Source organism: Ailuropoda melanoleuca, chromosome X (genome assembly GCF_002007445.2).
Source record: "Ailuropoda melanoleuca isolate Jingjing chromosome X, ASM200744v2, whole genome shotgun sequence".
Lineage (NCBI taxonomy): Eukaryota > Metazoa > Chordata > Mammalia > Carnivora > Ursidae > Ailuropoda > Ailuropoda melanoleuca.
The window spans coordinates 27,847,425-27,871,695 of record NC_048238.1 but is presented as its reverse complement, the minus strand read 5'-3'; the positions used below and the strand labels follow the sequence as shown (position 1 = coordinate 27,871,695).

General features: G+C 37.4%; 1 protein-coding gene and 1 pseudogene across 1 annotated transcript in view; both read left to right on the top strand.

Annotated features, from left to right (window-relative positions):
* The window catches only part of DMD (dystrophin), a 2,070,581-nt gene that overhangs the window by 629,088 nt on the left and 1,417,222 nt on the right, over nucleotides 1–24,271 (top strand). Inside the window, exons 14-15 of the mRNA XM_034649821.1 lie at nucleotides 21,273–21,374; nucleotides 21,499–21,606. Of these exons, the coding sequence (XP_034505712.1) occupies nucleotides 21,273–21,374; nucleotides 21,499–21,606 (210 nt within the window). The remainder of the gene's footprint in view (nucleotides 1–21,272; nucleotides 21,375–21,498; nucleotides 21,607–24,271) is intronic.
* LOC105236893 lies at nucleotides 1,138–18,898 on the top strand (annotated as a pseudogene).

Genomic DNA, 24,271 nt, shown 5'->3' with positions numbered 1-24,271 from the left:
TGTCTCTCACATTCATTGTTTCATCTTTGTTTCTGTCCCTGTTTGCCGTAGATCAAGTCCTTGCCTGAATTTTTACCTCTCTTCAATCCAATTTCTGCATTAAAGTCAGCGTGGGCTCTCAAAAGCTATTTATTACAGTTTCTCCTCTGCTTAAAATCCTTAGTTGCTTTCCATTCTCTACAGAGTCTGATCACTTAGGTCTGCAATGATTTTTTTTTAAGATTTTATTTATTCAACAGAGATAGAGACAGCCAGCGAGAGAGGGAACACAAGCAGGGGGAGTGGGAGAGGAAGAAGCAGGCTCATAGCGGAGGAGCCTGATGTGGGGCTCGATCCCATAACGCCGGGATCACGCCCTGAGCCGAAGGCAGACGCTTAACCGCTGTGCCACCCAGGCGCCCCTGCAATGATTTTTATTACCTGGTCCCTACCTGTCTCTCAATACGTGTTTTCTATTAGCTCCCACATATCCCTTAACCTGTATTATATTTCTGTAAGCCTTTTCTGATACTCTCTATGTCACTGTCCTTGTATATGCTATTCCTGTTACTTAGAATAGTCATGTTTGTTGTCTGCTTTGAAAACTACTTCATGTAGAAAGAACTCAGTTCAATTTTTTCTCCATGAGGCTGTTTTCTCTACATGGCCACTCCCTTTTTTGAGTCACCTTATATCATCATTATGTCTCTGTTTTTTGGAAGGAAAATAGTCTGCTAAAAGGTAGCTGTTCAGAAAGACTATAATGTCCTCTTCTCTATCATGGCTTGAAAATGGGGAATGCAATTAAAAGTACTTATAGTATATATCTTTGGGATAATTTGGGAAGGGAAAAAATCTAGGGAATGTTAAAGCCTGTAGAACTGAGAAATAGAGATTATTTATGAAGAAGAATATGGATGAAAATATTTTTGATGTTTCTCTCTAGTTTCTAATTCTACACTTGGTGAATAAAAAGCATGTTTAAATTTTTTTTAAATCTAATGGAAATAATTTCACTAAGCCAAGTGTCAACAATTGTTGCCCATGAAGCGATAATTATAATTATTAGCACTTTTGTGTACTCATCATTTCCCAAAAATTTTACATACGTTGTATGTAATACTCTCCCTGCTACACAAATGAAAAAGCCAATGCATAATGGAGTTAAATCCAAGTTCATTCAGCTTTCAAGTGGCGGAGCTGGGACTGGTATCCAGATCTGTGTGATTTCTCCTAATCTCTCAATTTCACGGAGGAAAATTACTATGTGACCTTGAGAAAATTATTACCGGGGAAATATATGGAAGTATAGTAGAATAATAATATTCTTTATGAATATAAGGATATATATGAATATATTGAAATGATATTCTTTATGGATACAATTCTAATACAGTCTAAAGAGAATTCTGGCCTTTATGGTCTCTAAAAAAACCCTAAAATTCACATTATGTCACAATTAAAAACTTTTTTTTTTGATCAGAGCACCCAGAAAAGTACACAAATCATAATTTTAGGTCAAGACTTCACAAAGGTAACATACCTGTAGTTCCACATCAAATAAAAAGATAATATGTTGCCAATAATTGAGACAGCCCTATCAAACCCTATGATAGTCATAAACTTTTCACACCTCCTGAAAGTTAACCTTTATCCTGATTTTTAATGCCTCAGAATAGTTTTATTTTTAACCTAATATAAATGCAATTGCATACTATATAGTTTTGTAACTGCCTTTTTTTAGTCAATGATATGTTTGTGAGTTGCATCCATGATGCCTATCTCGTTTGTTCATTAATTTTCATGGCTGGATAGTATTCCTTCTTGTGAATATACAATTTAATTACATATTCTACTGTTGAGAAAATTTGGGCTGGTTCCAGTTTGAGATCATTATGAATAACACTGCTGTGAACATAACTGTGCATATATTTGCATAAATATATGTATGCTTTTGTATTAAGTATATACCTAAGATTGAAGTTGCTGGATTACTGGGTATATGCATATTTAGCTTTATAGGCATTGCAAAAGAGTTTTCCAAAGTTGATGCATAAATTTACACTCTCATCAGTAGTAGATAAAGGGACAAATTGCTTCACATCCTTGTTAATACGTGATATTGTCAGATTGTTAATGTGAGCGGTGATGGCGGTTTCATAATGGCATCTCTTGTGAATGTTTGCATGTAGTGTTGAATAATGAGATTAAAAACACAATTACAGTTCTTCAATTGGCTATTTGAGATACCTATTTTTGAAATGCCTTTTAGTCTGTTGGATTATGTGTATTTCTCTTAGTGACTTGTAGTTATTTAAAAATACGTATTCAGGATGTTAATCCTTTGCTGATATCTAGATTGCAATTTCTTTTTTCTTTTTTGCTTTTACTAGGTGCCTTACCCTTTTACTTTTTAATGATACTTTTTTTTAATAAACAGAAGTCTTAAGTTCAATATACTCTACTTCAGTATTTTCTGTTATAGTTAGTGTTATTTTTGTCCTGAGTTTAAAAATAAAATTTTCTACTCTGTGACCCAAAATATTTTCTCCTGGATTGTCATATAGGGACTTAATTGCTTTACCTTTCATATTACGATCCATCTAGTATTTCCGGTGTGAGGAAGGATTGAATGTCCATTTTTTCCCCATTTAGAGCAAACTAAAATAGCATGATTTATTGCAAAGACCATTCTTAATGTTCTGTATTGTCACTTTTAATAAAATGCTTATACATATATGGGTCACTTTATGAACTCCAGTCAAGTTTCATTTGTACATTCCCATGCAGTTACTCCAATACCACATTGTTTTAATTACTATGGCTTTATGATAAATTTTGACATCTGGTAGTATTGTAAAAGAAAAATTGAGCCAGTTGGTAAAATGGGCAAGGAGAAATTTATTCAAGACTATTGCAATTAGGGATCAAGACTATTGTAATAGGGAAGAGATTGAACTCAGTTCCCCTGAACAAAAGGTAGGCAAGTTTGTAAGTGCTAGAATGAGCTGACATAAAAGTACTGGAGGACCTTGGTGGGGTTGGGTAGTCAGTGTGATTATGCTTTCTGTGTTTGCTAATTGTCCCTTATCAGAGTTAGGTTCCTACCCTCTCAGTTTGGGACACAGGGGCGCTATCTTTCTTGATAATTACATTTCAAAGGGGTGGCTTTCAGGTCCTTGAGAAAGACATTCTTGGGTTGTAGAAGATTTACATCTCAAGGGGGCAGAGAAATATTTACGATTGCAAATTCCCTAAAGTAAGTGCTCTAAGTAAAAGAAGGGACATGTAGCCAAAGTGTAGTCAAGCTGAAGGAAACTCAATCTATCTTGGTTAATGTAAACCCATCACATTTATTTCCTCCTCTTAAAAGATTAACTTGGCTATTTTTGTTTATTCATATTTCCATGTAGATTTTAGAATCAGCTTGTCTGTCCCCCCCAAAAGCTGCTGTAATCTTAATTGGGGTTTATTGACAATATGGATTAATTTGTGGTGAATTAATACCTTTATTATGTAAAAAGTTTTTCAGTTCATGAATATGGAATAGGCTTTGATTTATTTAGGCCTTTATTTTCTCCCAGTAATGTTTTATGGTTTCCAGGAGAGTGAATCTTAGACTTTTTATGAGATTTATTCCTTTATTTGCTATTTTTTGCTATTTTTGCTGTTGCTGTAAATGGTATCTTTTCAAAATTTCATTTTCTTTTTTTATAATAATTTTTTATTATGTTATGTTAGTCACCATACAGTACATCCCAAGTTTTTGATGTAAAGTTCCATGATTCATTACTTGCGTATAACACCCAGTGCACCATGCAATATGTGCCCTCAATACCCATCACCGGCCTATCCCAATCCCCCACCCCCCTCCCCTCTGAAGCATTTTCTATTAGTCTTTTGCTTAGAGGGAGAAATACAACTTGATTTATGTTCCTTGGCTTTGTATCCAGAGATCATGCTAAATTTACTTATAATTTGAGTAGTTTATCTGTTGCATCGCTCAGATGTACGTATACAGGTTGTTTGTAATTACTGTTTTGCTTCTCCCTTCCCAATTATTGTTCGTTTAATCAGTTTTTCTTGCCTTATTGTGCTGTATCTAATACAATGAGATTATTCCTGATCTGTTTCTCATTTTAGGTCTCAGAGGTGAGGCTTCTAGTAAATCACCATAAAGTATGATTTCTCTTTATAGGTTTGTTGTAGATGCTTTTTATTCCTAATGTAAATGATCATATTAGTTTTCTTCTGTATTGTCTTAATATGTAAGATCACACTGCTTCATTTTCTAGAGTTAAAATAGCCTTGCATTACTGATGTAAGCCAAACATGGATGATATGTATAATCTTTTTTATTTGTTGCTAGATCTCTTTTGTAACATTTGCTAACCTTTGATGTAGAATTCTCCCATTGGGTCCATGAAGAAGATTGGCCTATTGTTTTCCTTGTAGTAGGTTGCTAGGTTTTTGTTTTTTTTTTTTCATAAAAAGGTTTTTATTTTTTTATTAATTTTTTAATGTTTTTTTATATATTATGTTAGTCACCATACAGTTATGCGCAACTAATGAATCATTGAACTTTACATCAAAAACCAGGGATGTACTGTATGGTGAATAGGTTGCTAGGTTTAAGCGCCTGATTGTGCAGGCTTCAGAACTTGCCATTTGTACCTGGAGTTTTCTTTATCGGAGAAGTTTTAAATGAAAGATTAAATATATTTAAATAAGCCTTTTCATTTTTCATTTCCACCTTCAGGTTTCCTCTCCATTTTCCAGATTTTCCATTTTTTGGGGTCAGTTTGAGTATTTGTCTTTCTGGGAATTGGTGTTTTGCATCTAAAATTACAAGTATATTTGGGGCACCTGGGTGGCTCCATTGGTTGTCTGCTTTCAGCTGAGGTCATGATTTCAGGGTCCTGGGATCGAACTCTGCATCAGACTCCCTGCTCAGCGGGAAGCCTGCTTCTCCCTCTCTCCTTCTGCCCCTCTTCCTGTGCTCTTTCTCTCTCACTCACTCTCTCAAATAAGTAAATGAAATCTTAAAAAAATAACATAAAAGTACAAGTATATTCAAATAAAGTTCTGTTTAGTCCACATGGTGTTTAATAATGTTTTTATTAGTTATCAGTGTTTGAAGTTTAGGAAATGTGATATCAAACTATAAATGTCTAGCCTCTATGGAAAAAGCCACTGATCTAGTGATCCTTTGCCTGTTCTCCTGACTATTAACCTCAGGAAGAATTAAACAGCTCTGCCACCTTTAGCACAAACTCTCCATTTCGCTACAATCCCCTTTATTCCCCATTTCCTTATACCTAGATTATTTTGTGCATTTTATGATGCATACACATTAGAATTTGTGATTTCTTACAAATGGAATAGTTCCATGCATAGAGTTAGAATGAGGCATAGAGGGATATCTGTTTTCCATTCACCTGATTACAAATAAGACACATAATGGATTATGTTCCTGGTTTAGAATTTAAAAATCGAAGATTTTCAACTCTTTTGTAAAATACAAGCTGTAATAGACTGTAGGTAAAATATGAAAAACTAGTCATTTTAGTGTCATGCTGAGATGTTTTGCTGTATCATGTATTAAAATTCTGTTACACTGTAGACTTATCACATCTGGAAACAAAAGCAAATCTTCCACCAACTAAGCTCTATTTTACCAATCACAAGCATCTCAATAATTTATCAAAGTTTTCAGAGCATTTTCACATTTGTTGACCTGGCAAGGAGGGTACCAGTCCCGATACTATTATCCCCCTTTCACTAGTGGGAAATATAAACCATAACAAGGTTAAGTGTTTGCTGAGAGATATTACTGAGTTGGGCAACAGCAGAACTGGGACAAGAATTCAGACAATCTGTAGTTCAGGCCTGGTGATATGTACCAGGTGAGCAGACTCAGAGATGCTGCTATATGGTTAATACCCACTGTAAGTAGTAAAGATCTAGAATTTGAGGTGGAGAAGATAGGACTTCACATGTGATTTTCACCTCCTCTGGCTATTCAGATTTACCATAAATAGCCCTGCTGTTGCTATAAATGACTGGTAGGCAGGTATTTAATGAAGAAGAAAGGAAAAAAAAAAAAGGTTCTAAGACAACACTTAGGAGAAAATCCCTGTATTGATAACTACAGAGGGGGTATTGAGCTTTGACACATTTTTATACTATGTGAAATTCATGTATTGCATTAAGCACAATGGTAAGGAGCCCCCCTCAAGAAGTCCAGAAACCATGAGGCATAAAAAAATCAGGAGCAGTAAAACCTTAAACTACCAGAGAATGCCCAGGAATGCAATGGACACTGGCAAGGACACTCTCATGCTGGAATGCTCCTTAGGACTCCTGCTCTTTATTTTATAGTATCCCAGTTGAATAGACTGGTGGGAGCTGGGGAGTACAGAGTTTATTAAGCTGCCACAGAACATTAAATAATAGCCTGCAAATAATAACGGCATCAACAACTGGGCCTTTCCAGATTTATTCATTAGCACTTTATAAACTCATAAATAATATATGGAACTGACTGTAATGGCACAAGGGAACATGCTTCTTCAAGTTAAAAATCTCACTATGTTTTTAGCATAATCACCAAGACAAAATTTCATTAACGAATCAGACAGTCATATTTACCTTTGAAAAAGAAGACTTTGCTAAAGAGCACATGTTCTTCATCTGGGAATGTAAGTATTTTCTGATTTTTAACAATACTTTAAACAAATAGGGAGGTAAAATGTCAAAAATGTTCTTAGATGAAATTATAACATTAGGCTTCAAATCCTTGTTAAGTAGGTTAGATAAAATGTGTGGTTAAATCTAGTCAAACTTCTGCCAGAATTAAATATGAAAATACACAAAAAGGGTTCAGCATCTGTACGTCTCACTAGGCTCTGTAGCACGCATTACAAGGCGTCAGATCCCGGAAACTCAATCCTGTGGCCTCCGTGGCCTTAGGCAAGTTACATAACTCATCTCTGTGTGTGGGTCACCTTTAAACTGCACCTTTAGAAGTGGCAAGTGTACCTTCACAGGTCCCTTGAGTTCGGTCAGAAAGTACTACAGGATCATTTAAACAGGAGTAAGAATGAGAATTTCAGAGAAACCTACAATAAGTGTTTCCCAGTACATCAGGACACATTTTCCCACCCTGGACCATATGTTAGACAGTGAAAATATAAGGCGTGCCATTTTATAATATGCCACTTTGGTTAGCAGTTTGTAAAAACATGTAAAATTGAGAAGAGAATCATAGAGTTGGCTAAACAGTAGTCAGTAGTACTCTGCCCTGTTTGTAGCCTCATGATGGGTGTTATTTCGTCCCATTCAATAAGTTATTTGATATTATTTCCACGTTACCATCGGTAAGGTGAGGTTGCTCATCCTTTTTAACTCTGCTGTGTTTATAGAGTAGGAAAGAAACATCAAGAAATGTTAATTTTCTTTTTTTTTTATTTTTTTTTATTTATTTTTTTTTTTTAAAGATTTTATTTATTTATTCGACAGAGATAGAGACAGCCAGCGAGAGAGGGAACACAAGCAGGGGGAGTGGGAGAGGAAGAAGCAGGCTCATAGCAGAGGAGCCTGATGTGGGACTCGATCCCACAACGCCGGGATCACGCCCTGAGCTGAAGGCAGACGCTTAACCGCTGTGCCACCCAGGCGCCCCAAGAAATGTTAATTTTCAGAAGGCTCATTACACATAAACGTCATTTAGCTGGGAAGTATATGCCAGGGTCTGGAACTTTGATAAAATGAGATGGGCTGCCTGCTGTTTCCCTTTCTTATAAATCCCAGTTGCTGCTGCATTGTGTGGTCTATGGCACATAATTGTTCCTTTCTTAGTGGACAGACTCCTGGGACCATTTTATCTCTTCATGCCAGTCTTGATGGGCACAGTTCAGCTCTTACATTCCATCCCTGGCCTCAGTAAATTCAAGGGTCAAGATACGTTAAGTTTTACCTTCCAGGCTTGTCAGATTTTCCTCAGTTGCCTTTATCCAAATGTTCCTCTGATAGCTACTTTTCACTTTTGCTTTGAAAAACCAACAGAACCAAACAAAGGAACTCAGATGAGAAATGTCTTTGGCATGTATAACGGTATGGGATATAAATGAAATGGGAAGGGGAAGGCTTCCCCATTGCAAATCTAAGCACAGATGATAATGGAGTTGTGATTTAGCCCATGAAAGTGCGTTAGAGTAAGTGAACCGACCTTTAGCTTCTCTTACTGGTGAGACAAAATGAGAACATAAATAAAAATTAATTTCTTCTTATCGCTTCATGAGATGTTATAATTCATTTTCATTTATGTACATAATGTTTACATAGCTTTACAAAAAATATGCATTACTTCTAAAAGCTCAAAGGATTCATATACTTAAATGGAAACTCAGAGAAACTCAGAGAAATACTTTTTTTTCTCTAGAGAAGAGGTTTCTAATCCTAATGTTAGTGATTCTTTAAAAAAAAAATATTTAGCTTTCTGTCAGTCCCATTCGATCCGATCTCTTAGACTTGTTACATCCCTTTAGGCAATGATAGGAACCAGCATCTTTGAGTGATTACAGAGCTGACTGAATCTTCCAATTGCTTAGCTCTATTCTTTGTAATTCAAATTAGGGCCAATATTTCTAAGTAATAACCAGATAAAGCCATAAATTCAAGCACTGTGTACATCTATTTATATTTGTGCATATGGCATTACAAAAATCTACCTGTGGGCAGACATGTACAGCATATGAGCAAGCAATTTCTAATTCACTTACCTGATTTTACTGAGGTGAGTAAAAAGCATCCTGCTCACATTATAACAGAAGTGACTTAGATTCAGTTCATTGAGGGTTTTCTGAGAGTAAGATAGGTTTAAGCAGCGGAATGTGTTAATAAAGGATAGGTATACCCTCTTGTGTTGGAAATCTTTAAAGAAGAATATACTTGAAGGCTGAACAACTACTTGTGAAGATTTAATAAGTACCTTTCTAGAGTGAGTAGAGTAAAATAGATGACCCTTGCTGGTTCTTGGAAGATTTGAAATAAACAGTGATCAAACAAAATGTAAATAACTATTAACACTTATATAACTCAGTTCAAATTAAAACTGCTTTCCAGTATATAATCTTGCTTAATATTTGTAGCAATTCTTTCAGGGGTTGGTATGCTTATTTTCTTTGAGAGAGAGGAAATGATTTAGCCATGAATTTCTGGAAAGTCACTTAATTTTGTTTGGAAGGAGGGATAATAATAAAAAAAACCCTCAAAGAATTGCCAGAATCATTACAAGGGAATGATGTGTTTAAATTATTTTTTTGTGGGGCACCTGGGTGGTTCAATTGGTTGAGCGTCTGACTCTTGTTTTCGGGTCAGGTCATAATCTCAGGGTCATGAGACCGGGCCCTGTGTGTCAGGCTCTGCACTCAGCATGGAGTCTGCTTGTCCCTCATGCTCAGCTCTTTCCCACCCCTGCCCGTGCTCACTCTATCTCTCTAAAATAAATAAATACATCTATAAAAAATGTTTTTATTTTTGTAATTTGAAAAGACATACGCATGTTGGTAATCATAGCAATTAACTGACCTAACATTTAAATCTAAGTTGTTCAGCTTGAGATACTTGCAACTTCCCCACATAAAACACAAAATTACAAAGCATTTATGTATTTGGGAAGTTGAATCACAATAAATTATTTAAAAATCTCTATTTAAATAATTTTAAATAATTTTACTCTAGTAATTGAAATGTATTTTCTAAAAATTTCCCACTGTAATAAATACATCTTTACTTTCAACGACTTGAGTTTGTGAAATATTTTGTAATGCTATGGAATCAGTCCCTCTTAAATGTCTTTTGTATTAGTTTGTTAGGTCTGCCATAACAAAATACCAAAGACTGGGTATCCTTGACAACAGAATTTTTTCTTTTCTCACAATTCTGGAGGCTTGAAGTCTAAGATCAAGATATTGGCAGGTTTGGTTCCTTCTGGGACCATTCTCCTTGGCTTGTAGATAACTATCTTCTTGCTGTGTCCTCACGTGGTCTCTCTTGTGTGCTCACATGTCCCTGGTGTCTTTCTGTGTGTCCAGATTTCCTCTTCTTATAAGGATACCTTTCAGATTAGATTAGACCCCACCCTAACAGCCTCATTTTTTTTAATGATTTTTTTTATTATATTATGTTAAACACCATACAGTACATCCCCGGATTCCGATGTAAAGTTCGATGCTTCATTAGTTGCGTATAACACCCAGTGCACCATGCAATACGTGCCCTCCTTACTACCCATCACCAGTCTATCCCATTCGCCCACCCCCCTCCCCTCTGAAGTCTTCAGTTTGTTTCTCATAGTCCATAGTCTCTCATGTTTCATTCCCCCCTTCTGATTACCCCCCTTTTCTTTATCCCTTTCTTCCCCTACCGATCATCCTAGTTCTTATGTTCCATAGATGAGAGAAATCATATGATAATTGTCTTTCTCTGCTTGACTTATTTCACTTAGCATTATCTCCTCCAGTGCCGTCCATGTTGCAGCAAATGTTGAGAATTCGTTCTTTCTGATAGCTGAGTAATATTCCATTGTATATATGGACCACAGCTTCTTAATCCAGTCATCTGTTGAAGGGCATCTCGGCTCCTTCCATGATTTGGCTATTGTGGACAATGCAGCTATGAACATTGGGGTGCATATGGCCCTTCTCTTTACTACGTCTGTATCTTTGGGGTAAACACCCAGTAGTGCAATGGCTGGGTCATAGGGTAGTTCAATTTTTAACTTTTTAAGGGACCTCCACACTGTTTTCCAGAGTGGCTGTACCAACTTGCATTCCCACCAACAATGTAGGAGGGATCCCCTTTCTCCACATCCTCTCCAACAATTGTTGTTTCTTGCCTTGTCTATCTTTGCCATTCTAACTGGCGTAAGGTGGTATCTCAGTGTGGTTTTGATTTGAATTTCCCTGATGGCTAATGATTTTGAACATTTTTTCATGTGTCTGTTAGCCATTTGTATGTCTTCATTGGAAAAGTGTCTGTTCATATCTTCTGCCCATTTTATGATTTGTTTATTTGTTTCTCGTGTATTGAGTTTGAGAAGTTCTTTGTAGATCTTGGATACCAGTCCTTTATCTGTGGTGTCCTTTGCAAATATATTCTCCCATTCCGTGGGCTGTCTCTTAGTTTTTTTGACTGTTTCCTTGGCTGTGCAGAAGCTCTTTATCCTGATAAAGTCCCATAAGTTCATTTTATCTTTTATTTCTCTTGCCTTTGGAGATGTGTCGTGAAAAAGGTTGCTCTGGCCGATGTCATAGAAGTTGTTGCCTATGTTCTCCTCTAGAATTTTGATGGATTCCTGTCTCACATTGAGGTCTTTCATCCATTTGGAGTTTATTTTTGTGTATGGTGTGAGAGAGTGGTCAAGTTTCATTCTTTTGCATGTAGCTGTCCAATTTTCCCAGCACCATTTATTGAAGAGACTGTCTTTTTTCCACCGGATGTTTTTTCCTGCTTTATCAAAGATTAGTTGCCCAAAGAGCCGAGGGTCCATTTCTGGGTTCTCTATTCTGTTCCATTGGTCGATGTGTCTGTTTTTGTGCCAGTACCATGCTGTCTTTGTGATCACAGCTTTGTAGTACAGCTCGAAATCCGGCATTGTGATGCCCCCAGCTTTGTTTTTCCTTTTCAACAGTTCCTTGGAGATTCGGGGCCTTTTCTGGTTCCATACAAATTTAAGGACTATTTGTTCCAGTTCTTTGAAAAATGTCCTCGGTATTTTGATCGGGATAGCATTGAAAGTGTAGATTGCTCTGGGTAGTATGGACATTTTAACTATGTTAATTCTTCCAATCCATGAGCATGGAATATTTTTCCATCTTTTTATGTCTTCCTCAATATCTTTCAAAAGTGATCTATAGTTTCTAGGATATAGGTCCTTTACGTCTCTGGTTAAGTTAATTCCAAGGTAACGCATGGTTTTTGGTGTTATTGTAAATGGGATGGATTCCCTAATTTCTCTTTCTTCAGTCTCGTTATTCGTGTATAGAAATGCAACTGATTTCTGGGCATTGATTTTGTATCCTGCCACCTTACTGAATTGTTCTATAACTTCTAATAGTTTGGGAGTGGATTCCTTTGGGTTTTCCATATAGAGTATCATGTCCTGCGAAGAGAGACATTTTGACTTCTTCTTTGCCGATTTGGATACCTTTGATCCCTTTTTGTCTTCTGATTCCTAACAGCCTCATTTTAACTTAAAATCTCTATGTAAAGTTTCTATCTATAAAGGCCCTGTCACCTAATAATGTAGTAGATGAGCATAGGGCTTCAACATATGAATTTTTTAAAAAGATTATTTATTTATTTATGTATCTATTTAAAAGAGAGAGAAAGAGCACAAGCCGGGGGGAGGGGGAGGGGGAGTGGCAGGCAGAGGGAGAAATAGGCTCCCTGCAGGCCCGACATGGGGCTTGATCCCAGGACCGTGGGATGGTGACCTGAACTGAAGGCAGACATTTAACCAACTGAGCCACCTAGGCGCCCCTTCAACATATGAATTTTAAGGATACACATATGTCCATTGAATGATAAGTAGATAAAGAAGATGTGGGGTATACACACGCACACACACACACACACACACGATGGAATATTACTTTAACCATCAAAAAGAATAAAATCTTGCCCTTTGTAATGACACGGATATTATGTTAAGCAAAATACGCCAGTCAGAGAAAGACAAATACTATATGATTTCACTCATGTGGAATCTAAGAAATGAAACAAATGATCATATGGGGAAAAATGAGAGAGGCAAACTAAGAAACAGACTCCTAACTGTAGAGAACAAACTGATGATTACCAGAGAGGAGGGGAGTGGGGAGATGGGTGAAACACGTGATGGGGATTAAGGAGTACTCGTGCTATTGTGATGAGCACAGGGTGATGTTTGGAAGCGTTGAATCACTATATTGAGGCCTGAAACTAATATTACACTCTATGTTAACTAACTAGAATTTTAAAAACTTAAAAAAGATATGTTCCAAAACGTAAGTGTAGATACATATTGAAATAGTTCTGTGCTGAACTCATTGAGACTACAACGCATATTATGTGTCCTTCAACTAACATCTTCTTTCAATAAGATACAAGTCTTTGTAAATATGTATGTACAATCATATGGGCCTAGTTGTATTCTTAACTCACTAAAACTACACTGTGTATAATGCTATAATGCATCCTTCGACTAACATCTTCTCTGATTAAGATATAAATGTTTCTAATAAAAGTGTAGATGCAAAAAAAAAAAAGACACAGTTCAGCCCATAACTTCTTTTTATTTCAAGTTTTCATTTAAATTCTTGTTAGTTAACATGTATGGTAAAATTGGTGTCAGGTGTAGAATTTAGTGATTCATCACTTACATATAACACTCAGTGCTCATTGCAACAAGTGCCCTCCTTAATGCCCATCACACATTTAACCCATCCCCCACCGACCTCCTTGCATCAACCCTCAGTTTATTCTCTATAGTTAGGAATCTTTTATGGTTTGCCTCCCTCTCTTTTTTCCCCCTCCCATGTGTTCATCTGTTTTGTTTCTTAAATTCCACATATGAGGAGTGAGATCATATGGTATTTGTCTTTCTCTGACTTATTTAACATAGTACACCCTAACTCCATCCACATCATTGCAAATGGCAAGATTTCATTCTTTTTGATGGCTGAGATCTAAATGTGAAACAGGAAACCACCAAATACCTAGAGAATACAGGCAGCAACTTCTTTAATCTCGGCCATAGCAGCTTCTTACCAGACACGTCTCTGAAGGCAAGGGAACAAAAGCAAAATGAACTATTAGGATTTCATCAAGGTAAAAAGCTTCTGCACAGCAAAGGAAACAATCAACAAAACTAAAAGGTAACCTACGGAATGGGAGAAAATGTTTACAAATGACATATCTGATAAAGGATTAGTAGCCACAGTCTATAAAGAACTTATCAAACTCAACACCCAAAAACCAAATAATTCAGTTAAGAAATGGGTAGAAGACATGAACAGACATTTTTTCAAAGAAGACATACAGGTGGCTAACAGACATAAGAAAAAATGCTCAATATCAGTCATCATCAGGGAAATACACATCGAAACCATGACGAGATGACACCTTACACCCGTCAGAATGGCTAAAATTAACAACACAGGAAACAACGGATGTTGACAAGGATGTGGAGAAAGGGGAGCCCTCTTACCCTGTTGGTGGGAATGCAACCTGGTGCAGCCACTCTGGAAAACAGTATAGAGGTTTCTCAAAAAGTTAAAAATAAAACTGCCCTACAATCCAGCAATTGCACTATTAGGTATTTACCCAAAGGACACAAAAATACTGATTCGAAGTGGCACATATACCCCAATATTTATAACTGTATTACTAGACCATAACTTCTTTTATTCTGTTCATTTTTGACACACAGTGTGTGTTCAATAAATATTTGTTATTTAGACAGATTCATGATGGATGAATGAATGCATTAAAGACTTTCATTAGCTGTAAGTTAAATTTAATGTTGGATTGGCTGAGTTATAAGCCTTTAATGAATTATCAAAATTATCTATTATTATTAGAATACCAAAGGCCCTTCTTAAAATAGTTTCCTTAATAGGTTGACTGTGTATTTAAAAGAATGTTATTATTTTTTTGTGACTCATTCATATAGTGAAAAAAAACCCTACAGTGTAAAGTTTATCACATTAGTATATTTTGGAATTTCTATAAAATTAACCTTAAGGAATCTAGTATGTGGAGGTCTTCATTTGGATTTGTTTAATAGGATGTCCTACTAAAATTAATAAATCGTAGTCATCAATCTATGAGATTACAAACCTAAGATGCTACTTAAGTGGATACTAGGGACATGATGCTGTATCTACTTAGAAGTCTCAGTACATTTCCTTTCATTTATGAAGATGGTGCTTTGGTTTGAGTATGTCTCTCCTGTGCTTGACTCCCCTCTCCACTAGGGTCGAAGGGATGCAATAAACATCCCACAATTTGGCCTTTTGTATCTTTATCCTCAAATCAGGCAGATGGTGTAGTTTATGGCTACAAGGGATAAGATTTTCTCTGAAGCTATTTTTTTTCACAACTGATCCACTCACAGATATGTTACCTACCGTTTTACCTGATGTATACTGACATAGTCACTAGGAAGTTCACTTAAAGAACTTCTAATATGTTTCTTTTTTTATAATAATTTTTTTTATTATATTATGTTAGTCACCATACAGTACATCCCTGGTTTTTGATGTAAAGTTCGATGCTCCATTAGTTGCGTATAACACCCAGTGCACCATGCAATACGTGCCCTCCTTACTACCCATCACCAGCCTATCTCATTCCCCCACCCCCCTCCCCTCTGAAGCCCTCAGTTTGTTTCTCAGAGTCCACAGTCTCTCATGCTTCATTCCTCCTTCTGATTACCCCCCTTTCTTTATCCCTTTTTTCCCCTACCGATCTTCTTTAGAAAATAATTCTATTCCTGGAGCAGTGACTCTGCTTCTCCCTCTCCCTCTGCCTCCCTTGTGCTCTCTTTCTCTCTCTCAAATAAATAAATAAAATCTTTTTTAAATGGAGGAGGATTAAACTCTACCTCCTAGAGGGAGGACTACCAAAAAATTTGTAAACATATCTTAACGACAGAAATTTATAATATTTGAGGGACATGCAAATATCCTATTTCTCCTTAAAGTTTCACTCACTAAACTTGACATTTATCAGTGGATCTTGCCTACAGAAATTCTTGCATTGTTCTGTTGGTGATTTTCTATTTCCTTCATCCTTCTACTATTGTTGGAATTCTTCTGTAATAAGAATTATTCAATTATTTATATTAGTATGGGCTCACTTATTCTTTGAGTTAAAATACAATAATATCATTATTTTTTATTATTTATTTTGGTAATGGAATTTTCCCTGAACCTTTATTATTTTTTTAAATGATTTTTTATTATATTATGTTAGTCACCATACAGTACATCCCCGGATTCCGATGTAAAGTTCAATGATTCATTAGTTGCATATAACACCCAGTGCACCATGCAATACATGCCCTCCTTACTACCCATCACCAGCCTATCCCAATCCCCCACTCCCCTCCCCTCTGAAGCCCTCAGTTTGCTTCTCAGAGTCCATAGTCTCTCATGCTTCATTCCCCCTTCTGATTACCCCCCTTTCTTTATCCCTTTCTTCTCCTACCGATCTTCCTACTTCTAATATGTTTCAGAAAAAAAAAAATCCCAAACATTTGGCTGTAATAACTAAATGGCTAATAACTAAATGGCTAATATCGTTGAATTCATTGATTAATGTTAGCATGTTTCCTTTGGTTATCTTGCATTATTATTTCAGTGCTATGGCTTCTGCCATAAACTAACATCATTCAAAAGGAGTAGAGAGTGAAACTATAAGAAGTACGAAAATCAGTTACATTGTGTTGAAAGCAATACGTGCACGGTACTCCCTTTTTGAAAAGATGGTAGGGTAGACAATTTTTAAGAAATTGGGTGGGTCTTCAAGCCTCCTAGAAATAGGTGGATTTTTTATGATGCAAATTACATTTGTATTATTTGAGTAATATTTTAATATCTTCTAGGTAGATCAATCCAAACATGTAGCATCAAGTATGTTAGAAATTATGACAAGGCTTATTATCTTAGATATCAAATATATTTGTAAAAAATAGGAGTTACAGTTTTTTGTAGCCCTAATTCTACACAAAATAAAACATATCTATATTTGAGATATTTCCCATTGTAAAAATCTAGTGGCTATGGGAAAATAATTCTCTTATTTTATATTTAAGTCAAAAAGTTGGAGTTTTAAGACTTTGAAGTGCATCGTAATGGAATTAAAATAAATGATCCATATTTTTTGTCCTAAAACATCCCCTTTACGCAACGATCATTACAACTTTTTTTTTTTTTTTCATCTAAATACCGTCGGTAGTCGGGTATATGGCAGTACGTAAGCAGGGGCCGACCATGGCTGTGGCGGCAGCTGCAGAAGCCAGAGCAGCCGGGGCTGCGGTGGAGGCTAGAGCCGCGAAGGCGGCTGGGGCAAAACATCACCTGACTCCCTGCGAAGCTCACTGAGAGGGCGATCTGGGCACTCGAGGAAGTGTATGCCTTTAATTTCTCTTGGTCAAATGTGGGTAAAGACGATCCTCGGGGCAGCTTTGGCTGCATCCAGAAAACGTTCTCTAGCTCTGGAGCCTCCCAGCTCAGTGGCCCAGGATTTGTACACGCTAAAGGTGCAGCATGTACCACAAACGACTAGGGTGAGATGACACGAGGAAGAATGAGCCTGGCGGAGGAATCCCACTACAGAAGCACAGAAGTGATCAAACCGGGTGGACCTTATGTAGGTACAAGAGAGTCAATTCAGAAAGCACCTCACAGTCTTTCAGATGCGATGCCTGAGAGGAAAGGGTCAACCTCCACGAACCTTGCAGATATGACTCAAAAGCCACATGGCAGCAGCAGTGTTTCTCAGGGGTGACATAAGGACAGAATCATTCACTTACTGGCACGAAGACCTACAGGAAACCTGAGCTGTGGCTCCGCTGCAGAAACATGGTGGCAGAAAAAAAAAAAAAAAAAAAAAAAAAAAAAAAGAGAGAGAGAACTCCCTGGGAGCAATTCTGCAACAGATAGCCAATCTGAATCCTAAAAACCTGTCATACACCTTAAAGGATTATGTTTTTAAAGTGCTTCGAAAAGACTGGCCCAGATGCAGTGAAATAGAAATAGAACGTCGTTAGGCAGTGCTCTCGAGCGCACTAAATCTATCTCAGAATGCTGCCAGCACCAGCCATTCAGGATCTCTTGCATGTTCTAAAGGAGACGCTGCCTCTTCTCCTCAGAATCGGCTTTGAGATTCAGATTTCATTGATCTTTAATGACTAAAAAAACCTTGAATATCTTACTTGACAGGTCGAGTGCTTCCAACATTAAATGATCACTTGAATCCCTCCAGTGAAAAATCTGTTCCAGACGTCCTGTCTCCTGCAGCCGCTGCCGTCCCTGCCCCTCTACCGCCCCTGCCCCTCTACCGCTGCTTTCAACCCACCTGCCCGGCTCCAATCCTCCTCTGATTCTAAATTCTAACTCCAGTTCCCCTAGCACTCCAGCAGGCCAGGGGACCCAAGACCTACCTGTTGACAGTTTTAATCAAAACACCAGTATCTATCAGGACCAACAAGATAAATATACCTCTAGGCCTTCTCTGGAAACCCTAACCCTGGTTCAGTTCTACTGAAGTGTCCAAAGCCTGTGGAAGAAAACCATTCATTGTCTCACAAAAAGTCCAAAGAAGTCTAAAAACCGAAGGAAAAGGCCAAATTGAAATGCACGACATTGAGACAACTGAAGAAAAGGAAGAGGGCCTTAAAAGAGATGAGAAAATTGCCAAGCTGAATAACTCCAGTCCTGATTCCATTGAAGGAGTTAAAGAGGGTTGTACTGCCTCCACCAGGCCTTTTTCAACAACTGAACTCCCAGATTATTTGACAAAATAAATTGCTATTTTCCCCCTGTGAGACAAGGATGGCTTCAGTGCCATCCTTGATGAGTACAGGGCCTTGCATGCCAGTATGGAGACTGCTAGAAGATTGATCAAACTGGAAGCACAACAAAAGCAGGTTTTTCTGGGCTTAAAAGAGTATTGGAACATTCATGAAGAAGTCTTATGAGAATATCAGAAGATCAAGCAGTCCAGTCCCAGTTCTCATGAAGAAAAATACAGTTGCAAGTAACTTCATAACAAGCTGGCTCCCATCAGAAGACTCATCAGTGAATTTGACTGAGAGCAAACAGAGTCATGGCACGGGACCTCTGCTTGGACCAGAAGCTGTGAATAAACTTAAGCTTATTTAAAATTCCAAATGAGTTGCTATGAGATTTTTTAAAAAATGAAACTTTGCTTGTTGAAAGTTATTTATCATTTTCCCCATTGTACTGTGCTTCCCTGCAATTTCGAAGCTGCTTTTTCTGGTGCTCCGACCACACCCCAAGGCTTACATTTGTCAATAGATATAAGTTTGTTTAATATTGGGGATCCGGTGATGAACACTGGGTATTATATGCAACTAATGAATCATTGAACACTACATTAAAAACTAGCGATGTACTATATGCTGACTAATTGAACCTAATAATATAATAATAATTTATTTCTAAAAAATCAAAAATCAAAAAATAAAAAAAAATATTGGGGATCCAGTGTCTGTACTTCAAACCAGTTTTTTTTTTCCTTAAACACTTGTGTTTGTCTTTAGAAATGATTTTTTAAAGAGAGTGAGCATGAGCAGGGGAGAGGCAGAGGAAGAAGCAGACTCCCCGCTGAGCAAGGAGCCCGATGCGATGCGGGGATCATGACCTGACCCAAAGGCAGACGCTTAGCTGGCTGAGCCTTCCAGGCACCCCTGAAATTTTTTTAAGATATCGGGGACCCAGTGTCCACCCTTGAAAGTCACGTGTGTTAAAAAACCCCAGTAATGTACAAGGTGAAAAGCTTTTGGATAAACATAAGCCTATTTTCTCTCCTTTCTTATTGCAAACTCTGCCTTAAATGATAGGATATGTAGAAATTTGCACAAAAAATAGGTGTATGAGTATGTTTATGTTCATAGATTATGGGTATGTGCGCACAGGCTGATTTGATCTAGAACAGTAAATCCACTCTGCAAGTTAACCACCCACTGCAATGGTTGCCTTGCGGTGTTTGCTAGCTGTGTACCTAGAGTGGTTATCATTAACTACATGCTTCCCACTTGGGTAGAACAATGGGAAACATACTGTGGTCTCCCAGAGTATGAATCCATGTGCTTGACTTGAATGTGTGCAGAGGTGGTGTGGGTGTGAGCGTACATGGAGGAAAAAAAAGCTGCCCCTCTCAGTAGGCCAAACGCTCAGGTTAAACAACTGGAGGGGTTTCTTTTTCTGTCAAATTGCTTTTGAATTGTGGGAGACAAGAGCATGTCCATTTCAATGGGTTTTCAGCTTTATTAATGTTGGACAAAATCAGTATGTTACGAAAATGTAACAGAGCTGTAGTTTTGATACAATATTATAAAATTAAACATGTAGGTAACCTACTTATATACTGCTATAAAGCATTTTTTTGAAGAGAGATATTCAAAGAAACTATTATGTACATGAAATGTGTATTTAAAGATTTCTTTTTCAGTTTTGGAGTCAGGAATAAAAAAAAAAGAGCGGATACATCTAACCATAATATTATCAGTCATCAAACAGCACAAACTTTCATCTCATGGAGTTTGTTGATGTTGATTTAAGCTATCATTTGTTTTATCATGTGGAAACAAGTTACGTGGTCAAAAATGTAAGGATTTTGAACTACTGTTGATTCAAGTTGTGTTGTCTTATATTGTCTTTTCAAAGTGCTGCCAATTGAAAAGGAAAGCATTATGTTTGCAAATCTGTTTTGAAATGTTTGCCAGAATTTTGGTAGTATCTTTAATAAACATGTTTGTCTCCAGCATCCAGTAAATACGTACTTACATACATACATACATACATACTGTTGGTAATTGGTTTATGTTACATGTTAAACTAGTGTGTGCACATAAAAGTAACATGCTAGATAGGGCAGTTACTACTCAGGGAATATTACAATTTTTTCACTAGAATAGTTTAGAGAGAGAGAGAATTTAAATACTTTGTAAGAATAATCCACATACTTTTTAAAGTCTACATGTGGATGTAATTTAAATCACTAACAATTTTCTTCTACAATCGGGGCATTAAGCAATTCTAATTGCATGGGATTGCTTCAGAAAAGAGTCTTTAGGTATTCTATTTAGTAAGCAGACTTTTATTCTTTAGGATGTTTAATGTTTATTCAGACCTAAGAAAGATACCCATTTTGGATACTATCAATGCAAAATCCTCTTTTAATTCTATATCTCTGTCTTCGCTCTCTTATATTTGCTGTGGAGACATTTCAAATAGTGGTGTGATAACTCTCTCAGACTTCTTGTAAGTATCTTTTCAGTATCAGTTGCAAGAGTGAGTGAAGTAATCTTAAGACAAATGAAAGGCCTAGTGCTTATGTAATTATAGGCAAAAGCAGGAAGGGTGTCCTTTATAACTCCTAGTATACATAGGAGACTCGAAATTAGATGCTTTCACAAACCATTCATGCAATTTTAAATGAAATTCAGCTAACAATTAGTTGTTTGCTGATGTGGTGTTGGGTTGTCTCTTCCCCAGGTATTGGGAGATCGATGGGCAAACATCTGTAGGTGGACGGAAGATCGCTGGGTTCTTTTACAAGACATCCTCCTAAAATGGCAGCGTTTTACTGAAGAACAGGTGAGTCAAAGGGGGCAATTGTATCGGTGAAAGACATGGTGAGATGGTAAATGCGTAAAGGAAAACATACAATGATCTACTTTAGTAATTATTTTCTTTTTCGGAATTATTTGATTTCTTTCAGTGCCTTTTTAGTGCATGGCTTTCAGAAAAAGAAGATGCAGTGAACAAGATTCACACAACTGGTTTTAAGGATCAAAGTGAAGTGTTATCAAGTCTTCAGAAACTGGCTGTATGTATTTTTTAGCTTTCGAAAGTTGGTGTGTTTTTTTTTTTTTTTCAAACTCAGTAGTTTACATTAACCCCATTATTTGGTCTTTTAATTCTTCCCAATCAGACTGTGGACTCTGGGAAACAAACTGAGGGCTTCAGAGGGGAGGGCGGTGGGGGATTGGGATAGGCCTGTGTTGGGTAGTAAGGAGGGCACGTATTGCATGGTGCACTGGGTGTTATATGCAAGTAATGAGTCATGGAACATTGGATCAAAAACTAGGGATGTACTGTATGGTGACTAACATGATAATAAATAAAAAATTATTATTAAAAAAATAAATAAAGGAAAAAGAAAAAAAATAATTCTTCCCAATCTTAAACCATGTGTTCATTGTTTGTGCTTAAATCAGTCTATTCAGTTATATCATATTGTAAATTTTCATAATTAAAATAGGGGCAGCTATATTATTTTAGACAGCTTGGGCTGCTATGTAACAAAATACCACAGAATGGGTGCCTTAAACAACAGACATTTATTTCTCACACTTGTGGAGGCTGGGAATGCCAGCCATGCCAGCAGATTTAGTTTTTGGTGAGGACCTCTTTCCTGATTTGCAGACTGTACCTTTTTACTTTGTGCTCCTGTGGTAGAAAGAGTGGAAACTTTGTTGTCTTTTCCCCATCTTTTTAAAAAATTAATTATATTAATTATATTAGTTTCAGGAGTACAGTAGAATGATTCAGTGTTTGTATGTATTACAAAATGATTACCACAATTAGTTACCGTCTATCACCTCACATAGTTACAATGGTTTTTTTTTTCTTGTGATGGGAACTTTTAAGATCTGTTTTCTTAACTTTCAAATACCCAGTATGTTATTAATTGCAGTCACTATGCTATACATTACATTTTCGGTACTTATTAACTGAAAGTCTGTACCTTTTGACCAACCCTCACACATTTTCTCCTCTTATAAGGGCATGAATCTCAATATGGGGTCTCCACCCTCATGATCTCATCGAAATCTAATAGCCTCCCAAAGGCCCTACCTCCTGATACCATCACATTTTGTGTGTGTATATGGGGGTAGGGTTCAACATACAGATTTTGTGGGGGCACAAGCATTCAGCCCTATAACATTACACCCATGGACCCCCTCCTCCCCCAGTTTATGTCTTTCTTACATGAAAAATACATTAATTCTATCCCATGAGCCCCGGAAGTCTTAAATAGGAGAAATAGGAAAGAAGGAAAGGGTGATAGTTCCCATAAAGGTCTAAAACATAGCAAGGAAAATTCCATTAGATCTTAAGCCTTGAGAATAATCCTCTTTGGACTGATGAAGTACCCTTCAGGACCACTGGAGTAGCAGCATCACCTCCAGAAATCTGCAAGGTGGCCTTGCCTCCTCAGTTCCATGGGGCACCACTCATGTGGGCTTCTGCAGCAGCCTTACCCACAGGACTGTCTGCAGTGGCCCCACTCCTGAGGTACTACTGGGTGGGGGCATCCTGCCCCATGAACTGGAGAAGTAGCCCTACCCTTTGAAACCCAGGAGGAGCTAGCCCTGCCATCGGGCCTGTGGTGGGAGTGGTAGCTCTCAGGATCTGTGAATCATTTACATCCTTCTTCCCTTTTCTTGAGCAATAGCACGTGTTGGACAGTCTTCTTTCATTCTGTCCAGTTTTCTGTATTTCCTTTCATCACAGCTGGCAGTATTTCTGTTGGTATAATTCCATCTCTCTTCCTGCCTTCTGTTGAGATGGCTGACTAGGTCTCTGGTTCCCACCCACACTAATCTTATCAAATGGTCAGTCAGCCATACCCTTAGTGTTCTCTTCTGAACATATTTTCTCATTTTTTTTGCAATATGGATAGGCTGAGAATTTTCCAAATCTTTAAATTCTAATGCCATTATGCCAAATGATTCTTCAATTCATTTCTCTCTTCTTGCAATTTACCGTAAGCAAGAGAAATCATGCCACTCCTTCAACACTGCATAGATCTCTCCTCAGCTAAATATCCAGTTTCATTGCTCACAAGTGCTGCCTTCCACAAAATGCTGGAACATCAACACAATTCAGCCAAGTTCTTTGCCACGTTATAACCAGGATCATCCTTTCCCCCATTTCCAATGGTATCTTCCTCACTTGCATCTGAGAGTTCATCAGAATGACCTTTACCATCCATATTTATACCAATATTTTTACCCATTTTAACCTATGTATTCTTTAAAAACATAGACTAACTTTCCAGATCTCCTCTTTTCTGCCAGAGCCACCACCAGAATTGCCTTTAGGAATCCTTTCATGGTGATCTCAGCTTTTTCTACCGTGCACCTCAGAACTCTCTCAGCCTCTACCCATTACTCAGTTCCAAAGCTGTATATACATCTTTAGGTATTTCTTACAGCAGCACCCCACTTCTTGCTACCAATTCTTGTGTTAGTCATCTCAGACTTCTGTAACAAAATACCATGGACTGGATGGCTTAAACAACAGACATTTATTTCTTACACTCTTGGAAGCCCGAAAGTATGACATCAAGGTGCTGACAGGTTTGGTTCTTGGTGAGGGTCATTTTTCTGGCTTCCAGACAGCACCTTCTAGCTGTATGCTCACACAGCAGAGATAGACGAAGATCGGGTGTCTCTTCCTTTTATTTGAAAGGCACTAATCCGATC